A 21,191-nucleotide genomic window follows, 5' to 3' on the forward strand; every position below is an offset into this window, starting at 1 on the left:
AGTGTCCAGTGTACTGCGGTGGAAAGGGGCTTGGAGGGTGGAGTGGCTCACAGGGGACACGACAGAGCAGGGGCAGCAGACAGAGGCACAGAAGGACACAAGGAGAAATGATCACATGCTCCACCAGGCAGCCTCGCACAGGGAAGGCTGGGAGGAGCATATCCTGCTGGGGGCGGGGCTTGAGGACACACATGTCTTTGTTGGTTTGGGGTATGAAGGATCTCTGTTCAGATTTGTTGAGGTGCTTTTAGAGCTTGGCTCCAGCCCCAGTGCCCAACTCTCCTTCTAACCCCAAATCCATCCAGGGGCTCACTTTATGGGCAGGAAAGGGTTTGGGGTTGACGCAGTGTCCTGGGCCTGGACACCTCCTCCTTGCTGCATTTTAAAGCTCTTTCTCCAAAGGAGTGCAGGGGGGATGAGTGTGGGGGGGAGTGGGGGAGGTGGATGAGTGTGTGTGGGGGGGTGGATGAGTGTGTGTGGGGTGGATGAGTGTGTGTGGGGGGTGGATGAGTGTGTGTGGGGGTGGATGAGTGTGGGGGGGATGAGTGTGTGTGGGGGGGTGGATGAGTGTGGGGGGGTGGATGAGTGTGGGGGGGGCGGGGGGGTGGATAAGTGTGGGGGGGCGGGGGGGGTCGGCGTCCACACTCCTTTTTCTGGACCCAGAAGCGTGTGTGTGGAGGGAACACAGCCCCAGTAGTTACCTCCAGACCTCAGGGGCTGAAGTCACCGCTGGGGCTGAAGTCATCCTCCATGGATGCCCAGGCCTGCTCCAGTTCCCGCCTTTTGCCCTCCTCCTCCCAGTTTCTCCCTCTTATTCCACACTAGACCAGCTTTGTCCACTCAGCACTCTTCTCTCTCCATCTTTCACATGGGCCTCTCCCACCATCGGGTCTCAGCCCCATCTCTCTCTCTCTCGGCCCCCCTCATTATTTCTCCCTCTCCCTCCGCCTCTCCATCTCTCCTTCCTCCCCCTCCCTCCCCCTTCCCCCCTTTCCTCTCCCTCCCTCTCGGCTCCAGCATTTCCCCTCGGCGGCCAGCGGCTCCGACATCATGCTCCGGCTCCTCCGGCCGCTGCTGCTACTGCTGCTGCTGCTGCCTCCCCCGGGGTCCCCTGAGCCCCCCGGCCTGACCCAGCTGTCCCCGGGGGCGCCCCCGCAGGCCCCCGACTTGCTCTACGCTGACGGGCTGCGCGCCTACGCCGCCGGGGCTTGGGCGCCGGCCGTGGCGCTGCTGCGGGAGGCGCTGCGGAGCCAGGCGGCGCTGGGCCGGGTGCGGCTGGATTGCGGGGCGAGCTGCGCGGCCGATCCGGGCGCCGCGCTCCCCGCCGTGCTTCTCGGGGCCCCGGAGCCCGACTCCGGGCCGGGACCCACACAGGGGTCCTGGGAGCGACAGCTCCTCCGTGCAGCGCTCCGCCGCGCAGACTGCCTGACCCAGTGCGCAGCACGGAGGCTGGGCCCCGGGGGCGCGGCGCGGCTTCGCGTGGGGAGCGCGCTCCGGGACGCCTTCCGCCGTCGGGAGCCCTACAACTACCTGCAGAGGGCCTATTACCAGGTGGGGAGCGGGCCGGGCAGCTCCGAGGGTCCCAGCCCTCACCACGACGCTGTCCTACTTTGCGTTGCCCAGGAGTAGGCGGATGCTGTTGCCCGGGCCCCGGGGGGACGGGGCTGGGGAGCGTACCGCGGGCCTCTGCGTAGGAGCTGGCTACGCGACCGCGAGGACCTGTTGAGATCGCAGAGGAGCAGCCGAGGGGGAGTGCGAGCAGAGTGGGAATGGGGCGGGGAGGTCGTGAGGCGGGACGGGAGCAGATCGAAGATGGAGGGACAGGGCCGCCTTTTCCTAGGAATGAAGCGGAGGCGGTGGGGGCGAAACCGGCTCTCGGACGGGAAGTGTGCGTGGGTGTGTGTGTGTCGTGTCGGGGGTGGTGGTGAGTGTGAACCTTCGCTTGGGGCAGGAGGTAGCTTCGGAAAGGAAGGAGCCGACGGAGGCAAGGTTGGGGTCCTCCGAGGCCAGACCTCTGCGGGCGGGGAGGGGACAGCACGCCGCAGCCGCCGGTACCGCAGCAGTTGCCTACGTGGCTGGGGAAACGGGGCGCCGGTTGTACTCACCTCAGCTCAGGGTCCTAGAGAACTGCGGGTTTTGCTGGTCGCTGAGGTCTCCCCCACTTCCCCACCTCACTTAAGCCATCACTTCCACCTGGTCTCCCAAATTGAGATCCTGAAGTCCTGAGACTCATGTCCCACCCAACTCTGACGTCTTTAGACCCCCTTTCCTTCAGTGCCAGCCTTCTGAGAGTCCCAGCGTTCTGGCCTCTAGGGGGTCTGCAGTTTGGGCGGTAGGCAGTTCTGATTGGCCAGTCTTCCATGAGGCTCTTGGGCACCCAGAGTGTGTGTGTGGGGTAGGGTGGGGAGGCTGGCCAGGGGGCAGAGGTCTGCCCCCCCGTCCCAGGGCTCTGATACCCTCCTCCCTCCACCTCCTCAGTTGAAGAAGCTGGATCTGGCAGCTGCAGCAGCACACACCTTCTTTGTAGCAAACCCCATGCACCTGCAGATGCGGGAGGACATGGCTAAGTACAGACGAATGTCGGGAGTTCGGCCCCAGAGCTTCCGGGACCTGGAGACGCCCCCACACTGGGTGAGACCCCCAGCACCACCCCTGTCTTGCCCCCAGCCTTTTCCTGGCTGGATACACAGGCCTCACTAAACTGCGCGTTGTGCTGCTTGAGCATACAGAGATGGGGTAATGATCCTCAGCGACCCTGGCGGGGAGTCCTTCTCTAGGACTTCGTTTCCTTCCTGGATGATTACTGAAATCTGATGTTCCAACAGTATGATTTTTGAGGCCCACCCTCATTCTTCTCCACGGTGAAGAGGGACATGGAGTCCTTGCCCCAAATGAGACCAACACCCCTCTCCTCCCTACCTCCCAGTTTGGCAACCCCTGGATCTCAGGTGACTGACTGCTCCCTTCCCCAACAGGCAGCCTATGACACAGGCCTGGAGCTACTGGGGCGCCAGGAGGCAGGACTGGCACTGCCCAGGCTAGAAGAGGCTCTGCAGGGGAGCCTGGCCCAGATGGAGAGCTGCCGTGCTGACTGCGAGGGGCCGGAAGAGCAGCAGGGGGCTGAAGAAGAGGAGGATGGGGCTGGGAGCCAGGGGGGCCTCTATGAGGCCATTGCAAGTAAGGGTCCCGTGTATGGGGGGGTGGGTCGGTGCCCAGGGAGGGGCATGAACAAGCTGAATGGCTTATGGGTTTCCTCTGCAGGACACTGGATTCAGGTCCTGCAGTGCCGGCAACGTTGTGTGGGGGAAACAGCCACACGCCCTGGTCGCAGCTTCCCTGTCCCAGACTTCCTTCCCAACCAGCTGAGGCGGCTACATGAGGCCCATGCTCAGAGTCAGTTGGGGAAGGGTGGAAATGGGGAGTGAAGATTTGCCTCTGCTGCTATCCTGAGCTCCATCTCTCTATCCCTCCCATCTGTCTCTGGATTTGTAGTTTCACTGTCAGGGCTGCATGGGAACCATCGCTTCACAAGGACTCTAATTTGCCCTCCTTTGGCGCCTGTGACAAGCTCAGGAGATGGGCTTCCTTCTGCCTTGCTGCTTCTCACCTTCCTTTATTTTCCCCCCTCTTGCTCTTCTTTGAACTCTCCAGCTAAGGTATGTTTGCACCAGTGTTTGAAAGAACCGGCAGCTGAACTTGTCTGCCAGTGGGAGGGGGGCTCTTGGAGTTGGCTGTCTGGCCTCTGGAGACCACCTTCTCCAGCACTGCCTCTGCCCCAAGGATCAATGTGCTCTAAACCTTCATCCCCCGACCCCTGACCTTGTCACTCCCTCTCCAGTGGGCAGTCTGTCCCAGGCTATAGAAAATGTCCTGAGTGTCCTGCTCTTCTACCCGGAGGATGAGGCTGCCAAGAGGGCTCTGAACCAGTACCAGGCCCAGCTGGGAGAGCCAAGACCTGGCCTCGGACCCAGAGAGGTAACCACCTCTCCACACTTACCCGGGAGGTAGCCCCAAATCAAACAAATAGACCTGAGAAGTAACCTGGACCCCACCCACCGCTGGCCTCTTACCCAAGCACTCTAGTCACCCAAAGGGCTCCAAGTCCAGCATCTGACTTCTGTCTCCACTCCCTGCTCCCCACGGCAGCCTGGAGATCTGATTCCAGCCCTCAGCCCCATCTCTCTTGCCTTTACTTCACTGCTGCCTGCCACCAGCCCCTGAACTCATGCACATACACACACTCACACACTCACACACACTCCCACCCCCTACACCCTTTCCAGTTTAAGTCCAGATGCTCTGAAGCTGCTGAGGGGGAATGTTGAACGGAGGAACCAGGGGGCATGGTGCCAGGTTCAAGGAGCATGGAGCACCCAGGCAGTGCCCTAGAGCCGGGGCTTCCCTGCCCTCCTCCAGCCCCCGTCACTGCTCATCATCTCACCCTCAGGACATCCAGCGCTTCATCCTCCGATCCCTGGGGGAGAAAAGGCAGCTCTACTATGCCATGGAGCACCTGGGGACCAGCTTCAGGGATCCTGTGAGTCACTCCACTTCTGCCCATCTCACCCCTCCGCACTCCCAGGAGGGATGGCACTCTGGTTTGCAACAGAGTTTTCCATTTTTCCACCATGAGGCTTGGAGAAGAGTCTGCCATCCCAGTTTTACAGGGACAGAGACAGTGTGCCTGTAGTTGGGGCGGCTTTGGAGTCACGCAGGCCTAAGTGTCAGTCCTCCTCTGCCCCAAACATCTCTGAAGTTCAACTTGCCTCTGCCTCAATTTCCTTACCTGTAAGTTGGAATAATCACATCTGTTTCACAGGGCTGTTGAAACCACATCATTTGATAGCAAAATATAGAAAGCTCTGTTACTGCTGCTTTTATTTCTCTTCTTGTAGTTATGAGAGGAAACTGCGGGGCAGAGGTTATCTATGGCTAGGACTAGGGCATAAAGCAGGCGTTCTCAGTCTTCCTGGCGCTACTGATATTTTGGATCTGACATTTTGGATAATTCTTTGTTGGGGCAGAGGGCAGGGCCTGTCCTATGCCTTGGAGGGTGTTCAGCAGCTTCCCTGGTGTCTACCCAGTAGAGATCAATAGCACATTGACAGCCCCTGAGTCATGGCAATCAATAATGTTTCCACACTTTGCCTGATGACCCCTGGGGGGCAGAAGTGTCCTGCTTGAGAACCACTGGCTAAATGTGAGAACTCTGAAGCTAGTTTTTTTATTTTTATTTTATTTTTGGAGACAGAGTCTCACTCTGTCACCCAGGCTGGAGGGCAATGGTGCGATCTCGGCTCACTGCAACCTCCACCTCCCAGGTTCAAGCGATTCTCCTGCCTCAGCCTCCTGAGTAGCTGGGATTACAGGTGCCCGCCACCTTGCCTGGCTAATTTTTGTATTTTTAGTAGAGACGGGGTTTCACCATGTTGGCCAGGCTGGTCTTGAACTCCTGACCTCAGGTGATCCATCTGCTTCGGCCTCCCAAAGTGCTGGGATTACAGGCGTGAGCCACGGCACCCGGCCTGAAGCTAGTTTAAAACGTAACACTGCTTTGGGAGGCCGAGGCAGGTGGATCACCAGATCGGGAGTTCAAGACCAGCCTGGCCAACATAGTGAAACCCTGTCTCTACTAAAAATACAAAAAATTAGCTGAGCGTGGTGGCAGGCACCTGTAATCCCAGCTACTTGGGAGGCTGAGGCAGGAGAATTGCTTGAACCCGGGAGGTGGAGGTTGCAGTGAGCTGAGATCGCACCATAGCACTCCAGCCTGGGCGACAGTGTGAGACTCTGCCTCAAAACAACAACAACAACAACGAAAAAAAACAACTAACTCTGTCACTTCTAGCTGTGTGATCTTGAGCATGTTACTTTACTTCTCTGTGTCTCAGGGCTCTCAATTACAAAATGAGCACTTGAATATTGTCTGTTTCATAAGACTGTTGTGAACTTTAAAGGATAAATTCCATTGCCATGAATAAAACTCTTAGAATAGCTCCTAGCAGGTAGTAAGTGCTATATGAGTTATAGTTGTACTTGTTGTTACAGTTTGATCCACTGCCCAGGGCTCCTGACATTGAGTCCTGGGCTTTGCCTACCTCCGTCTTCCTCTCTGGAAACAGGAGGACCTTAATGAGATATTTCAGCTCTAATGTCAGGGATTCCAGGGGCTGACCTCGGTGGGTGATGATGCTTTTCTGGACTGTCACAGGACCCCTGGACCCCTGCAGCTCTCATCCCTGAGGCACTTAGAGAAAAGCTCAGGTAGGAGATGCCTTGTGGTGGGAGGGGCTTGGCCCGAGCTGGGAGGCTGGGTCTGGACTGTCCCGTGCACCCACTGAGCACACCTCTCACCCCTGAGAGAGGATCAAGAGAAGAGGCCTTGGGACCATGAGCCTGCGAAGCCAAAGCCCTTGACCTACTGGAAGGGTGAGTTCCTGGGAGGGAGAAAGCAGGAGCCTGGAGGGTCTAGGGACTGCCAGCTACTGCTCTGCCTGCCCTTAGGGGATGCTCAGCCACCTCTGCTCTGTCTTTTCCCTGGCAGATGTACTTCTCCTGGAGGGTGTGACCTTGACGCAGGATTCCAGGCAGCTGAATGGGTCGGAGCGGGCGGTGTTGGATGGGCTGCTCACCCCAGCCGAGTGTGGGGTGCTGCTGCAGCTGGCTAAGGTAGGAAGACCTGCAAGTTCATCAGCTTGTTCAAGACTCTTGGATACAATCACCTGTTCCCTTGCTCTTGGCCTGCCCCCTTCATTCTGCCTGTCCTGATTATCCAACCGGGACTGTGCTTACCACTACCTCTCAGCTGTGGATAAGTTCCGTCTTGTCTTAATTTAGCTGACATAGGTGGATGTTCTTTACAAATGAATTTTGCTAGAAATTGATAGGAAGAACAAAACAAAAACCATGAAGGCATAAAAATGGATGAGTGTGCAGGTAAGGATTGCTTGGTCAGCCAAGAGTTTAGTTACTGGCTTGGTTGATGGCTCAGCAGACACGCAGGCCTTTCTTTCCCTCCTTCTAGTTTGGGTTGAATGACTCATACTCACCAGGCTGAGGCTACCATTTTATGAAGCTTCAACCCTTATCTTAGGTTAGTGCTCATTCAGTAACATACTCACTGAGTAGCTGCTATACACTAGAAACTGCTAGGTTCTAGGGAGAGGAAGATGATTATAGACTCTGCCCTTTGGGAGCTCACGTGTAGAGGTGGAAACAGACAAGGAAATACATAATATAAGCAGGTGGTAAGTTTGGTAAAAGAAGTATGTACTTGGACCGGGTATGGTGGCTCATGCCTGTAATCCCAGCAATTTGGGAGGCCGAGGCGGGTGGATCACCTGAGGCTGGGAGTTCGAGACCAGCCTGACCAACATGGAGAAACCCCGTCTCTACTAAAAATACAAAAAAATTAGCCAGGCGTGGTGGTGCATGCCTGTAATCCCAGCTACTCGGGAGGCTGAGGCAGGAGAAGCACCTGAACCTGGGAGGCGGAGGTTGTGGTGAGCTGATATCGTGCCATTGCACTCCAGCGTGGGCAACAAGAGCGAAACTCCATCTCAAAAAAATAAAAAAAAGTATGTCAAATAGAAGCACTGAAATGCACAGTTATAGAAGGCTTGCTGGAGAGGTGGTGTTTGAGCTCAGTCTTAAGGATGAGTTAGCCAGGTGACTACTGGGGGTGGAATCAGTCTAAGAGGGAGAAGAGCAAGGTGCATTCTGGGAGCTGCAGTCAAGCACAGGGGTGAGAGCAGGGCCAGCTCCATAGTCATTACCTGTGTGATCTTGGGCAATTTATTTTAACATCTCTGAGCCTAGTTTGCTCATCTATAAAATGGAGATAATAATAGTGTTTTTGTCATAGTGTCGTTGTGAGGATTAAATGAGTTAGCACATGGTAAAGCTCTTAGAACACAGAATCATCACTGGCTGGGTGTGGTGGCTCATGCCTGTAATCCCAGCACTGTGGGAGGTCAAGGCAGGTGGATCACTTGAGGTCAGGAGTTCAAGACCAGCCTGGCCAACATGGTGAAACCCGGTCTCTACTAAAAATACAAAAAAATTCGTGTGCATTGTGGCAGGCACCAGTAATCCCAACTACTGGGGAGGCTGAGGCAGGAGAATCACTTGAACCCAGGAGGCGGAGGTTGCAGTGAGCCGAGATCACACCATTGCACTCCAGCCTGGGCAACAAGATCGAAACTCCATCTCGAAAAATAAATTTTTTAAAAATAATTAATCAATTAATTAATTTACAAAGAACATAGAATCATCAGGGTGTATGTTACCAAGAGACAGTATAGGGGAAGAGGGAGAGAGCCCACACATGAAGGCCGAGGGACGGTGAGTGTCTTCTGTGGCCTCCCAAGGAGTTTGGGCTGTATCTGTGTATGGTAGACAGCTATCGAAGGATTTTAGGACGGTTGACTTTTGCATTCCTGTAGAACCTCCAAGTGCAGGCTCTGGAGTCACCTGTAGGAGTGGTAGAGCCCTCTAGTGGCAGTGTGTAGAATGCAGTGGGAGAAAAGACCCGGAAAAGGGGAGTAATTGACGAGTGCCACTGTTGGCCGGTGAGGTGGCTCACACCTGTAATCCCAGCACTTTGGGAGGCTGAGGCGGGTGGAGTTGAGGCTTGAGCTCAGGAGTTCCAGACCAGTCTGAGCAACGTGGTAAAACCCCGTCTCTACAAAAATACAAAAAATTAGCTGGGCCTATGCGCCTATATGTTCCCACCTACTTGGGAGGCTGAGGTGGGAGGACCTCTGGAGCCTGGGAGGTGGAGATTGCAGTGAGCTATGATGGCGCCACTGCACTCCAGCCTGGGTGATAGAGCAAGACCCCGTCTCAAAAACAAAAAACGAAAAACAAAAAAACCCCCAGATTAGATGGCTTGGGTGACTAGGTGTCTCTCAGAAGTGAGATTTGTATGCAGGGGTAACTAGATAGTTGTGCTTAAACAAATTCAAAAAGTAGACAAAAAATGGGTGTCAGAAAAGCGAATGATTCCAGTGTAGACATCCAAATATTAGGAGACCCCCAGGTAGTGAGAGTGGTCGCGGAGGTGGCTGGGTAATTGTGACTCAGTATCAAGGAGTGGGGGAGCCACGGAGTCCACAGTTTCTCCGAGAGAATGTCAGGTGGGAAGAGGTCAGAGAGGGAGAGCCCGCTGATGCTGTCTCCGTACCACCAGTCAGCTTCCTGCCAGGACCTGGCCTAACTGTGGAACTTCCTGTTAGGGTCCTGTTTCCAGAGAGATTCCTGTACTCTTGGCTCACCGGGGATTAATGATCAAGCCCTTCCTGCCTAGTTCCCAGCTCTGCCCCACTTTCCCAGCTGTCCCTACCCTCTCAGAGGCCCCCTTACTGCTGTAGGAAGCTCTCCCGAGTTCTGTCCACAGTCCCCTTGGTAAGTGGGATTCCAGCCTGTACCAGAGAGGGACAGTCGGACAGCCGTGGTAGTGGGCACTCTCTGGGAAAGAGCAGCAGCTCAGGAAGAGAAGCCACAACAGAACTGTGGGAGCGTCTAGCTTCTTCTGGAGAGCGGGAGGGCCGGAGGGAGGGTCTTGCAGCCCTGCAGACAGTGAGGGGCTGGGGGAGTGACTCCACGGTAAACTCCTTCCTATTTAGGATGCAGCTGGGGCTGGAGGCAGGTCTGGCTATCATGGTCGCCGCTCCCCTCACACCCCCCATGAACGCTTCGAGGGGCTCACAGTGCTTAAGGCTGCGCAGGTGAGCACAGGAGGCACCCGGGCCCATCTGATGCCCAGACCTGGAGGAGAGGCTGTGCAGGAAGCCGGGCCCCAGGGCCTGGGCTTTTGTGAAGGAGCTTTCTTGGGACCTAGACTACCTGATAGGACCCAGCGTGGAGAAAAGGGATGTTCTGAGAGCTGGGGCAGTTTGGGCTGACGGACAGAGCTGGATGCCGAGAGACTCCAAACCCACGGGTGGAGAGCAGCAGAGCTGGGCAGGGGCTAGGGCCGAGACCACCCTCCCATTGCTTTCCTCCGTTTCTGCCCTGCCTTTCACTGCCTGCAGCTGGCCCGGGCTGGGACAGTGGGCAGTCAGGGTGCTAAGCTGCTTCTGGAGGTAAGCGAGCGGGTGCGGACCTTGACCCAGGCCTACTTCTCCCCGGAACGTCCCCTGCATCTGTCCTTCACCCACCTGGTGTGCCGCAGCGCCATAGAAGGTATGACAGGGACCCCCCACTGCTCTTCTCCAACCTCAGGCCCTGCCCCCAGGACACTGCCCCCAAGAGCCCCGGGGTGGACGTGCATGGCATGAGCCCACAGGGTGGCAGATGGGCACAGGGGCACAGACGTACCCCCAGACCCCTTTGTGTCCTAGGAGAGCAAGAGCAGCGCATGGACCTAAGTCACCCAGTGCATGCAGACAACTGCGTCCTGGACCCTGACACGGGAGAGTGCTGGCGGGAGCCCCCAGCCTACACCTATCGTGACTACAGGTGGGCAGCCCCCCTAGCGGTCAGGCAGGTGAGCGGACAAAGGTCATCCCACTGCCGGCCTGGGCCTGGGTTGGGGTCTCACTGCCTCTTGCCTTTTTCCCTCCCCAGCGGACTCCTCTACCTCAACGATGACTTCCAGGGTGGGGACCTGTTCTTCACGGAGCCCAACGCCCTCACTGTCACGGTGCGTGGAGTGGGGGGTGTGACGGTGTGACAGAGGGCCCAGCTGTGGGGTCAGGATTCAAAGCAGAAGGCTCCAGAGGCAAATGCAGGGAAATGGCCAGGGCTTTTAACCCTTTCACTTCCCCGCCTCCCCAGCCCTCCCGCTGCTTCCTCCGTAGCAAGGTCTCTAAGTGGCCCCATCAACCCTAACGTCAGTATTTGTCTCACCTCCTAAAGAAGGGTGAATGAAGCACAGCTTGCAGGTGCCTCCAGGACTCCATGGCCCTATTCTAGGGATTTGGGGAACTTGAAATAGTCCTTCCTCTTTGCAGCGAGATGAGCACATTGGCTGGTGCCCAGCTACCAGGGCCACCTCGACTGGGGCTCGGATTTTTAACCTTTCTGAGGTTTAGTTTCCTAGACTGGGGTGATAATAATAGTATGGATTTGAAAGGGTCATTGTACGAAGTAATTTAGGTAACGTACCTAAAAGAATGAGGCAGCGCCTGGTAATAATAAGCAATTAATGAATGTTAGGTGGGAAATTTCCAGACACCAGGGGCTAGGATTGGGTAGGAGGAGAGGGGCAGTGATTTTTCATCTGGTTGTGGGGTGTGAAAATGGCTCCAATATCTGTATCCCCTTCTACGTAGAGTCTGGTACTGCATGCGCAGCCCCAGATTGCTTCAAGCCCTGGGTTCAAAGGGCTAAGTGGGAAAAATCAGGGTACCGGGGGTCAGGAACCAACAGGAGACCATCCGTGGAGACCCCTTTTTCCTTTGGTTCCCAACTCCGCTTGCATTTTTGCTCTGCAAGGTGAAGCTGATTTCTCATTTGCCCCAAGCTAGTCCCTGAATTAAGGAGTAGGAAGTGGTAGCGAGAGAGCTGACCCTCTCTGTGTCCCTGTCCCCATCCCGCTCTAGGGAGTGAGGGCCAAGTTCTCTGAGAAAGCCAATCCCTGGAGCTGAACCTGCCCTCATCCCCCCAGGCTCGGGTGCGTCCTCGCTGTGGGCGCCTTGTGGCCTTCAGCTCCGGTGTCGAGAATCCCCATGGGGTGTGGGCCGTGACCCGGGGACGGCGCTGTGCCCTGGCACTGTGGCACACGTGGGCACCTGAGCACAGAGAGCAGGTAAGGAGTGGGGTAGGAAGGCTCACAGTCGGTGAGGGTCAGGGGCTGAGCTGGCCCAGGGCAGGTGGGTGCAGGGAACTGGCCACACTCTCCTCCCCAACCCCAGGAGTGGATAGAAGCCAAAGAACTGCTGCAGGAGTCACAGGAGGCGGAGGAAGAGGAAGAGGAAGAAATGCCCAGCAAAGACCCTTCCCCAGAGCCCCCTAGCCGCAGGCACCAGAGGGTCCAAGACAAGACTGGAAAGGCACCTCGGGTTCGGGAGGAGCTGTGAGTGGCTGAGCCAGCTCCTTGAGGATGTGGCCACTTGACTTGTGGAAGGCCATCTTGATGCCAGGACCCACGGGAAGCCTCTGTGTGACATCAGGAGCAGAACAGCAAGCTCTCTGTCCCTGCACCCCCACCATCTTGGGGACCTACAAGGGCCTGGACTCAGAGGACAGTGCATAGGCTAGCCTGGAGCTCACCAGGCCTGGGGAGCTGGGACTGGGCCCAGCTGCCGGACCTGCAGCCCTGGACACATGGGGAACACTGTGCCTCCCTGAACGGAAATGGCAGGGGAGGAGGCTGATGCTTTAAATGAAGGGATGGTGGGGTTGGGGGGTATAACCCTGCTCCTCTCTCCCAGTCTGTGCAATAAAGGTCGTGAAGATCTCTCAGCCAGGGGCCAGTCGAGTGTATCACAGATTGTGTGATGGCTGGAGGTGGGGGTGGCTCTGGCTGGCCTGGGAGGAGACAGGTGTCTTTGGGCCTCCCAGAGGCGGGGCCCCTGGAGCCTGTGATTTGTCAGGGAAATCTCAGCCACCTGCTCCCCTCATGCAAATGACCCAAGCCCCTGGCAGCTGCTCCTTAGAACTCCAAGTCTAAGCCCTGTCTTCCCTCACTGAGCTTTGCTGAGACTTAGGGCCGCCTGCTTTCTCTCTGACTCCTGCTTTCACAGCCTTGAGAGGGCAAAGGAGGGGGCCAGACCCCAGCCTGGGAGCAGGGTGCGGGGCTTCCCTCCACTTGAAATCCGTTGCCCACCCACAACAGGGGCAGACCTGTCCATCCTTCTCTGTGGGTCCCCTGTACCTTTCTCCCCCGACAGGATCAGACCCAGAGGCAGCTGGTTGGGGTTTGTCGAGAAGAAGGATTATCCAGATCAGTCCTTTCTAATCTCAGCTCCTGCCTGTACCCTCCCATACTCACCAAACCCTCTTCCTCACCACCCTGAGCCTAAGGAGCACAGTTTGAGGTACGGACAATGGGGCCATCTATCACCCTTATATCCCGCCTCCTGGCCTGGTTGCTAAGTGGCCCTGACTGCCAAGATCATCACCATGGATGGGGGCCGGGACCAGGGGGGCCACTGGAGCTGTAGTTGCCTCTGCTCCTTTGCACCCCTCCCAAACCCCAACCCTTAATCCTCACAGCTTTACTCTAATCCTGTGGGGCCTGATGCTCTTATCTCTGCCTGCAGAGACTGACCAGGGAAGAACCCCTTCACCCCCTCCTCTCTCAGGGCTTGTGGTGGGGGCCGCTCCTCTCTATGTCCCCACACTCCTGCCCCCAACCCTCCTCCAGGCTGAGCTCAAGTCTCTCTGGAATCCGCACACCTCCCTCCCTCCCTGTCCTCTTCCACCCACCCCTACCAGCTGATTTCATTTGCCTGACATCGTGGTTGGCTCTACCCTTCCCTGTCAGGCCCCCCCCAACCCCCCGCTGGCCGGGGCCAGGCCAGGCCAGCTCCTCTGGCAGCAGAGCCTGGGCAGGTGACAGGCGGGCGCGGGCGTCGCAGCTGAGGGAGTAAGGAGGCTCCCAGGAACCGGAGCTGGAAACCCGGCTGAGGTCCAGCCAGAGCCCAAGTAAGAGGGAGCTGGCCTGGGCTCTGCTCTCCTGGGCTGGGGTGCAGGCAGGGCTCAGGTGGGCTGGGGCTGGATGCAAAAGACCCCAAACTTGGAGGGCCTAGCTGGGGAGAGGGTGCAGCCACCCAGTCATTTCCCTGTGTCTTGGAGTCTGGTGTGGGCACGAAGGGCAGAAGCACAGCCTGGTGGGGGGTTCCTCAACACCGACCCCATGTTCCTGGCAGGAGCCAGAGCTACCCCTCGACCTGTCAGCCATGGGGGAGATGGAGCAACTGCGTCAGGAAGCGGAGCAGCTCAAGAAGCAGATTGCAGTAACTCCAGAGCCCTCCCACTGGGGCCCCAGAAAACAGCTGGGGACATGAGGCAGTGTGGCCCAGGGGGAGGGGGCTGGGTTTGCTCTTGAGTGACTGGAAGTGACCAGGGACTTTCTAAACTCGGCTCGCATATTTGAGACCCCCAAGCCCCAGAGCCCCAAGTCCAACCTGGCCTGAAGGCCCATGCGCCCGCCACCCCCACCTCGCCCTTGCTCCTCTGATGTCTCCTTTCCCTGCAGGATGCCAGGAAAGCCTGTGCTGACGTTACTCTGGCAGAGGTAAGACCCCCGTTCCCCCGAAGGCAGGGCATGCGGGGAGGGGAAGGGAGCTCCCTGACCCGCAATAGCGCATTGCTCCGAGCATTAGCACAGCATGTCCTTGGAGTGAGGAAACCCATTAATTAATTAATTTGACCAACATTTAGTGGGACCTGCTCAGAGCCAGGCACCATATTGGATGCGAAAGATGCGGACACGGTTCCTATTCTCATCCGTAGAACAAGAGTCATCACAGCCCCCTCCCAGGGCCTTGAAGATGAAGAGGCGATAGTACTTTGTAAATTATAAAGCCCTTGTAGACTCTAGCTGCTAGTTTTCTATACTGTATTTTGTCAGTTCTAAGATGCACATTTCTTCACATTTTGACATCTCCGAAATCAAGGTGCATTCAACAATGGATCATCATTTCAATTAGAACTGACAGCATCTTTTCTTTCTTAGTGATGCGTCTTAGATTGGATTAAATATGTTAATGGTGAACACTTTTTATGAGCCAGATACTGGGCTAAACTGCATAAATACCTAATTTCATTGAATTTTCATGATATCTCTGTAAGGTAGGTGCTATGATAAGCCTCATTTTACACCTTGAGTAAACAGACTCAGGGAGGTGAAGTAACTTGCCCAAGATAACAAAGCAGGCCGGGCGCAGTGGTTCACGCCTGTAATCCCAGCCCTTTGGGAGACTGACGTGGAAGGATCGCTTGAGCTCAGAAGTTTGAGACCAGCCTGGGCAACATAGTGAGATCTCTTCTTAATATATAAAAAAAATTGTTTTTAACTTTTTTTAAAAAGATAGCAACACAAGTGATGGCAAATCAAGTCTGTTCACTCTGGACCCCCAGCCTAAGTCTAAAATCTGGTTAGAGCTCAAGGGGCATAGTACCACAAATTTCAGGAGGTGTAGTCAGGGTCATGCTGATGCCCCAGGCACCCAGTTAAAAAGATAGCCATGCTGCAGTGGCGGGTGAAAGCAGGCTCCTCTCGGCTTGGGAGAGCCAGCTGTGTGCATCTCTTCCCAAATCTGTTTCCAATGACCTCACATTGGCAGCTGGAAACTGGTCAAAGTGCAAGTATTCGTATCATGGAAATCACCTTCCCACCTTCCTCACCAACACTGGAGAGGTGCTTGCTAAACACTTAGCAACACACCCCTGGCCATGCATGCATCTCTTTCCCACATCGGTCTAAGACACCCCAGGGCAGAGACTTATTTCTCTAAGGCTGGGGGCCTGACTTAGAGCCTGGCACAGAGAAGGAACTTGTATAGATCAGTGGCAGTGACAGACATCTGGGCATGTAGCCTGCTCACCCTGATATTCAGTGCCCCTCTCTCTGTAGCTGGTGTCTGGCCTAGAGGTGGTGGGACGAGTCCAGATGCGGACGCGGCGGACGTTAAGGGGGCACCTGGCCAAGATCTACGCCATGCACTGGGCCACTGATTCTAAGTGAGGCTTGGGGGGGAACCGAGAATGGGAGGGCGAGAGCGGGAGTGAGGAAGGCGGGAAGGAGAGGCTTGTGTGATATGGGATGCCCTCTCCCCAGGCTGCTGGTAAGTGCCTCGCAAGATGGGAAGCTGATCGTGTGGGACAGCTACACCACCAACAAGGTACCAGCCCTGCCTCCCCGAGCCTCCACCACTGCATCCTTCCTAAGGGTGCTATGCCTACCCTCCTCTGCCTAGCTGGGAGCTTGGCTCTGGTCCCATCTCTGCTCAAACCACCCTCCCTGCAGGTGCACGCCATCCCACTGCGCTCCTCCTGGGTCATGACCTGTGCCTATGCCCCATCAGGGAACTTTGTGGCATGTGGGGGGCTGGACAACATGTGTTCCATCTACAACCTCAAATCCCGTGAGGGCAATGTCAAGGTCAGCCGGGAGCTTTCTGCTCACACAGGTGAGGGAGAGACCCTCTCCTCCCCTCCTGAGGGGTTCAGGGAACCCTGGGTTTCCAGTGGGCTATGGCTCTGCAGCCAGGGCACTGTCCTTCTAACCGCCTCCAGGTTATCTCTCCTGCTGCCGCTTTCTGGATGACAACAATATTGTGACCAGCTCAGGGGACACCACGTGGTGAGGCTGAATGTTGCTGGTGCTGGGGCTTGGGAGTGGGTCTGGCCTTTCTCTAACAGTCTCCCTCCCTTTTGGCAGTGCCTTGTGGGACATTGAGACTGGGCAGCAGAAGACTGTGTTCGTGGGACACACGGGTGACTGCATGAGCCTGGCTGTGTCTCCTGACTTCAATCTCTTCATTTCGGGGGCCTGTGATGCCAGCGCCAAGCTCTGGGATGTGCGAGAGGGGACCTGCCGTCAGACTTTCACTGGCCACGAGTCTGACATCAATGCCATCTGTGTGAGTGCACCCCCCACCCCCACTTCACTCCAACTCTTTCCCCCACACTCCCCACAACACATACAGTACACATCCTCTGCCCTTCCCATAGCTTCCCTAGCCCTTTCTTACTTTTTTTTTTTTTTTTTTTTTTTTTTGAGGCAGAGTCTCACTCTGTCGCCCAGGCTGGAGTGCAGCGGTGCAATCTTGGCTCACTGCAACCTCTGCCTCCTGGGTTGGAGCAATTCTCCTGCTTCAGCCTCCTGAGTAGCTGGGATTACAGGTGTGCGCCACCACGCCTGGCTAATTTTTGTATTTTTAGTAGAGATGGGGTTTTGCCATGTTGGCCAGGCTGGTCTTGAACTCTTGACCTGAGGTGATCCTCCCACCTCAGCTTCCCAGAGTGCAGTGCTGGGATTACAGGTGTGAGCCACCGTGCCCAATCTTCCCTAGCCCTTTCTTTCTTTCCTTTTTTTGGAGACAGAGTCTCACACTGTTGCCCAGTCTGGATGCAGTGGTGCGATCATGGCTCACTGCAGCCTCAACCTCCAGGGTTCAACCAATCCTCCCACCACAGCCTCCTGAGTAGCTGGGACTACAGGTGCATGTGACCACGCTTGGCTAATGTTTTGATTTTTGTGTAGAGATGGGTTCCCACTATGTTGCCCAGGCTGAGCTGGAACTTCTGAGCTCAAGCGATCCTCCTGCCTCAGTCTCCCAAAATATTGGGATTACAGGCACAAGCCACCACGCCCAGCCTATTTTATCACGTTTGCCTTATCATTTTTTCTCTGTAGAGAAATAGCCATAGATACACACACACATACACACTTAGATGTAGATACACATTTTCTTTCTGTGTCTTTTGAAAGTAAGTTGCAGACATCATGTTTCTTTATCCCTTAAGTACTTCCTAAAACAAAGCCCTTCCATAGCATAATCACAGTGCGATTTTAAAATCAGGAACTAACATTGACACAATACTACAGTCTACAGTCTATATTCAAATTTCACCAATTGCCTCAAAAATGTCCATAATAGTTAATGTTTTTTTCTGTCCAGGATCCAATCCAGAAACGTGCATTGCATTTCCTTGCCATATCTTTTTCGTCACCACCTTTAAACTGGAACTGTTTTCCCACCTTTCATTGTCTTTTATGTCACTGACATTTTTGAAGAGTACAAACCAGTTTTCTGTAGACTCTCCCTCCGTTTGAGCTTATCTGACATTTCCTTGCCATGAGATTCAGGCCTTGCATTTGTACTGGACCCTGTTCTTGCACACCCCGATCCAGCCCACTTGTGTCGTCTAGGAGTCCGGGACAACCTCCGTCCGCCCTTCTAGCCAGGTCACTGCAGGCAAGCCTTGGTGCTCTTGCCTGCGACAGGGAAATGATGCCTGCCTGCAGCGCTGTATAGTGCGGAGCAGGCGAGGGGCATAGGGAAGTCACTGGCACGTGGTACGTGTTGGCAGGGCTGCTTCTCACCCCAAACCAAGGAAGGGACAGGCAGGGAGGCTGAGAGCAGCGGCTCGCCCTGGAGCTGTCAGATGGGAGGCAGAGGGCGGGAGAGGCTGTGGGCTGCCCAGGTCTGATCCCTGACGCACTTGCCACCTGTGCCCTCAGTTCTTCCCCAATGGAGAGGCCATCTGCACGGGCTCGGATGATGCTTCCTGCCGCTTGTTTGACCTGCGGGCAGACCAGGAGCTGATCTGCTTCTCCCACGAGAGCATCATCTGCGGCATCACGTCCGTGGCCTTCTCCCTCAGTGGCCGCCTGCTATTCGCTGGCTACGACGACTTCAACTGCAATGTCTGGGACTCCATGAAGTCTGAGCGTGTGGGTAAGGGCCAGCCCTGGCTGCTGCTTCCTCAGCTGGAAGGACCCTCCCCAGCCCTCCCTCCCCATTCTGTACCCCCCATCAGCTCCCATTTCGGACTCTCTTACTGCTGTCCTTTGTCACTGGGTGACTCCACCCCTGGAATCCAGTACCCCTTGGTTCCCAGCTAGGACTGTCTTCCCTCAGTGTTGCTCTAAGCAGCCTCTCTCCACTGTCCAATGCCATGGCTTCTCCCTGCCCTAGGAGATCTGTGGACCATGACTGTCCGGTCAGTTCTGGGTTCCTGGCATTTCAGGGGCACCCACTGAGAGGCAAGACAGCCTCAGGGAAACATGGAATTAAGGCAGAATCAAGGAGATCTGGAGTTGCCCGAGGGCCCTGACAGCAGCCTAGGGCTCATCTAAGACTAGCCTGAAGTTGGTCAGATAGGATGGCTTCTTCTCTATCAAGAGGCCAGGTGCTGATGAAAATAACACTGGCCAGGGGTAGAATCCAAATCCTAATTCTGTTGCTCACTTTCTGAGTGACCTTGCACAAGTCACTCCTCCATGGGCCTCAGTTTCTTCATCTGGAAACAAAGAAATAGGATGAACGGTTGTCTTCTGTTTTCCAGCACCTGTCAAGGTGCCCTCGGTTTTTTCATAGTAAACGGATGCTTCCAGCCTTTCTCTGTCTGATCCCAGCCCTCCCCCAACCAAAGCTCTTGACAGAGAACTCCCTGCCCTACAGCTAATCCTCTTTCAGTCTCTTAGCCTTCTTCAGGGGTTGAGCCCAGCCTACTGAGTCTAGGATCCCTGCATGCATGTGCTCAAGCACACATGCGCACACACACATACACACACGCACACATGCACACACACGCACACATGCACACATACCCCCCCACACCCATACACACACCCATGCACGCATACACCTGCACGCATGCACACACTGCTTTCCAAATCAGCTTGGAGAGACAGGCTGACTCCTTTCCCTCTTCCTCAGGCATCCTCTCTGGCCACGATAACAGGGTCAGCTGCCTGGGAGTCACAGCTGATGGGATGGCTGTGGCCACAGGTTCCTGGGACAGCTTCCTCAAAATCTGGAACTGAGGAGGCTGGAGAAAGGGAAGTGGAAGGCAATGAAGACACTCAGCAGCCCCCTCCCTGACCCCATCTCATTCAGGTGTTCTCTTCTATATTCCAGGTGCCATTCCCACTAAGCTTTCTCCTTTGAGGGCAGTGGGGAGCATGGGGACTGTGCCTTTGGGAGGCAGCATCAGGGACACGGGGGCAAAGAACTGCCCCATCTCCTCCCATGGCGTTCCCTCCCCACAGTCCTCACAGCCTCTCCCTTAATGAGCAAGGACAACCGGCCCCTCCCCAGCCCTTTGCAGGCCCAGCAGACTTCAGTCTGAGGCCCCAGGCCCTAGGATTCCTCCCCCAGAGCCACTCCCTTTGTCCAGACCTGGGTGGTATAGGGCGTTTGGCCCTGGGACTATGGCTCTGGCACCACTAGGGTCCTGGCCCTCTTCTTATTCATGCTTTCTCCTTTTTCTACCTTTTCTTCTCTCCTAAGACACCTGCAATAAAGTGTAGCACCCTGGTACATCTGTGATGTTTGCCTTCCACTCTCTCCTGTTCCAAAAAGACCCAGGTCCCATTTAAGGGCTTTAATGTGTTACAGGTGCTGTGATAAGGGCTGGGTACTGGACAGCTTGTGGGCTTATGGGAGGAGGCCTGAGATGGGTCGGGGGAGAAGGTATTCAGCAGGTGGCTGGGGGACTGTGTGCAGCAGTTCGCTATGGCCTGCCTATGGTGCCCATGTGTTTGTACGGGAGGGTTAGCTTGAGAAGGAATCAGATTATAAAAGGTCTTGAATGCCAAGCCAGAGAGTCCAGACTTTTTCCTAAGGGCAATGAGAAGCCATTGAGGAGTTCTGAGCAGAGTAGTCACACGATCAGTTATGCTTCTCAGAAAGATTGCTCCAGATCTTTCAGAAAGAAGCAGTGTAGGTTGATGAAAGGGAGGGACTGGCACTGGGGAAACAAGGTAGGAGGCAGGTGGCAAGAAATGCAAGAGGACAGAGGGGTTAGGGAGAGAGATTAGGAAGAGATTAAAGACGTGGAATCAGCTGGAACAGTGGCTCATGCCTGTAATCCCAGAGCCTTGGAAGGCTGAGGCAGAAGGATCTCTTGAGGCCTGGAGTTTGAGACCAGCCTGAGCAACATAGTGAGACCCTCTATCTACAAAAAAAATTTAAAATTACTTGGGCAGGCTGGGCATGGTGGCTCATGCCTGTAATCCCAGCACTTCAGGAGGCTGAGGCAGGCAGATCACTTGAGCCTAGGAGTTTGAAACCAGCCTGGGCAATATGGCAAGACCTCATCTCTATAAAAAAAAAAAAAAAAAAAGTTAGCCAGGCGTGGTGGCTCATGCCTATAATCCCAGCTGCTCGAGAGGCTGAGACAGGAGGATTGCTTGAGCTCAGGAAGTTGAGGCTGCAGTGAGCTGTGATAGTGCCACTGCACTCCAGCCTGGGTGACAAGAGCAAGACCCTGCCTCTAAAAAACAAGCAAACAAACAAAATGTGGAATCACCAGGATTTAGTGACCAAATACTAAGATATAGATATTGGGAGGAAAGGATTCGAGATAATGGCCAAGGTTTGGGTTTGGTGGCTGGGTAGATAATGCTGTCATTCACAAAGATAGGGAAGAGGGAATGAGCAATAGCTTTTGGGGAAAGATCATAAATTCAGTTTTAGACAAACTGACTTTGAAGTACTTATAGGGCAGCTGGATAAAGGTCAGGTTTAGAGAGAGAGACCTGGAAGTTACCAGAAGATAGGGAAGTG

The 21,191-nt window shown here is 55.3% G+C and overlaps 2 protein-coding genes across 8 annotated transcripts; both read left to right on the forward strand.

Moving 5' to 3' along the window:
* The first annotated feature begins 830 nt into the window (after window positions 1-830).
* P3H3 (prolyl 3-hydroxylase 3) lies at window positions 831-12,408 on the forward strand. 2 transcript variants are annotated; one of them, XM_054444480.2, is made up of 15 exons: window positions 837-1,551; window positions 2,479-2,631; window positions 2,976-3,177; window positions 3,262-3,393; window positions 3,839-3,975; window positions 4,448-4,537; window positions 6,212-6,264; window positions 6,362-6,429; window positions 6,545-6,669; window positions 9,627-9,728; window positions 10,035-10,185; window positions 10,344-10,461; window positions 10,570-10,645; window positions 11,612-11,752; window positions 11,859-12,408. In XM_054444480.2, the coding sequence occupies exons 1-15, from the start codon at window positions 1,051-1,053 to the stop codon at window positions 12,021-12,023; spliced, it is 2,214 nt and encodes a 737-aa protein (XP_054300455.1). In that variant the 5' UTR covers window positions 837-1,050; the 3' UTR covers window positions 12,024-12,408. The 2 variants fall into 2 exon arrangements, with proteins under 2 accessions (XP_063528448.1, XP_054300455.1); XM_063672378.1 differs by having other exon boundaries at window positions 831-1,551; window positions 11,612-12,408.
* Window positions 12,409-12,547: 139 nt separating this feature from the next.
* On the forward strand, window positions 12,548-19,943 carry GNB3 (G protein subunit beta 3). Of its 6 annotated transcripts, XM_054444486.2 has the most exons (10): window positions 12,548-13,593; window positions 13,818-13,904; window positions 14,147-14,185; window positions 15,527-15,633; window positions 15,731-15,794; window positions 15,920-16,082; window positions 16,189-16,255; window positions 16,334-16,535; window positions 18,140-18,356; window positions 19,341-19,943. In XM_054444486.2, the coding sequence occupies exons 2-10, from the start codon at window positions 13,848-13,850 to the stop codon at window positions 19,445-19,447; spliced, it is 1,023 nt and encodes a 340-aa protein (XP_054300461.1). In that variant the 5' UTR covers window positions 12,548-13,593; window positions 13,818-13,847; the 3' UTR covers window positions 19,448-19,943. The 6 variants fall into 6 exon arrangements, with proteins under 6 accessions (XP_054300461.1, XP_063528449.1, XP_063528451.1 ...); XM_063672379.1 differs by having other exon boundaries at window positions 18,140-19,943; XM_063672381.1 differs by having other exon boundaries at window positions 13,818-14,185; window positions 15,510-15,633; window positions 18,140-19,943.
* Window positions 19,944-21,191: the final 1,248 nt, after the last annotated feature.

This window comes from Pongo pygmaeus, chromosome 10 (assembly GCF_028885625.2).
Source record: "Pongo pygmaeus isolate AG05252 chromosome 10, NHGRI_mPonPyg2-v2.0_pri, whole genome shotgun sequence".
Lineage (NCBI taxonomy): Eukaryota > Metazoa > Chordata > Mammalia > Primates > Hominidae > Pongo > Pongo pygmaeus.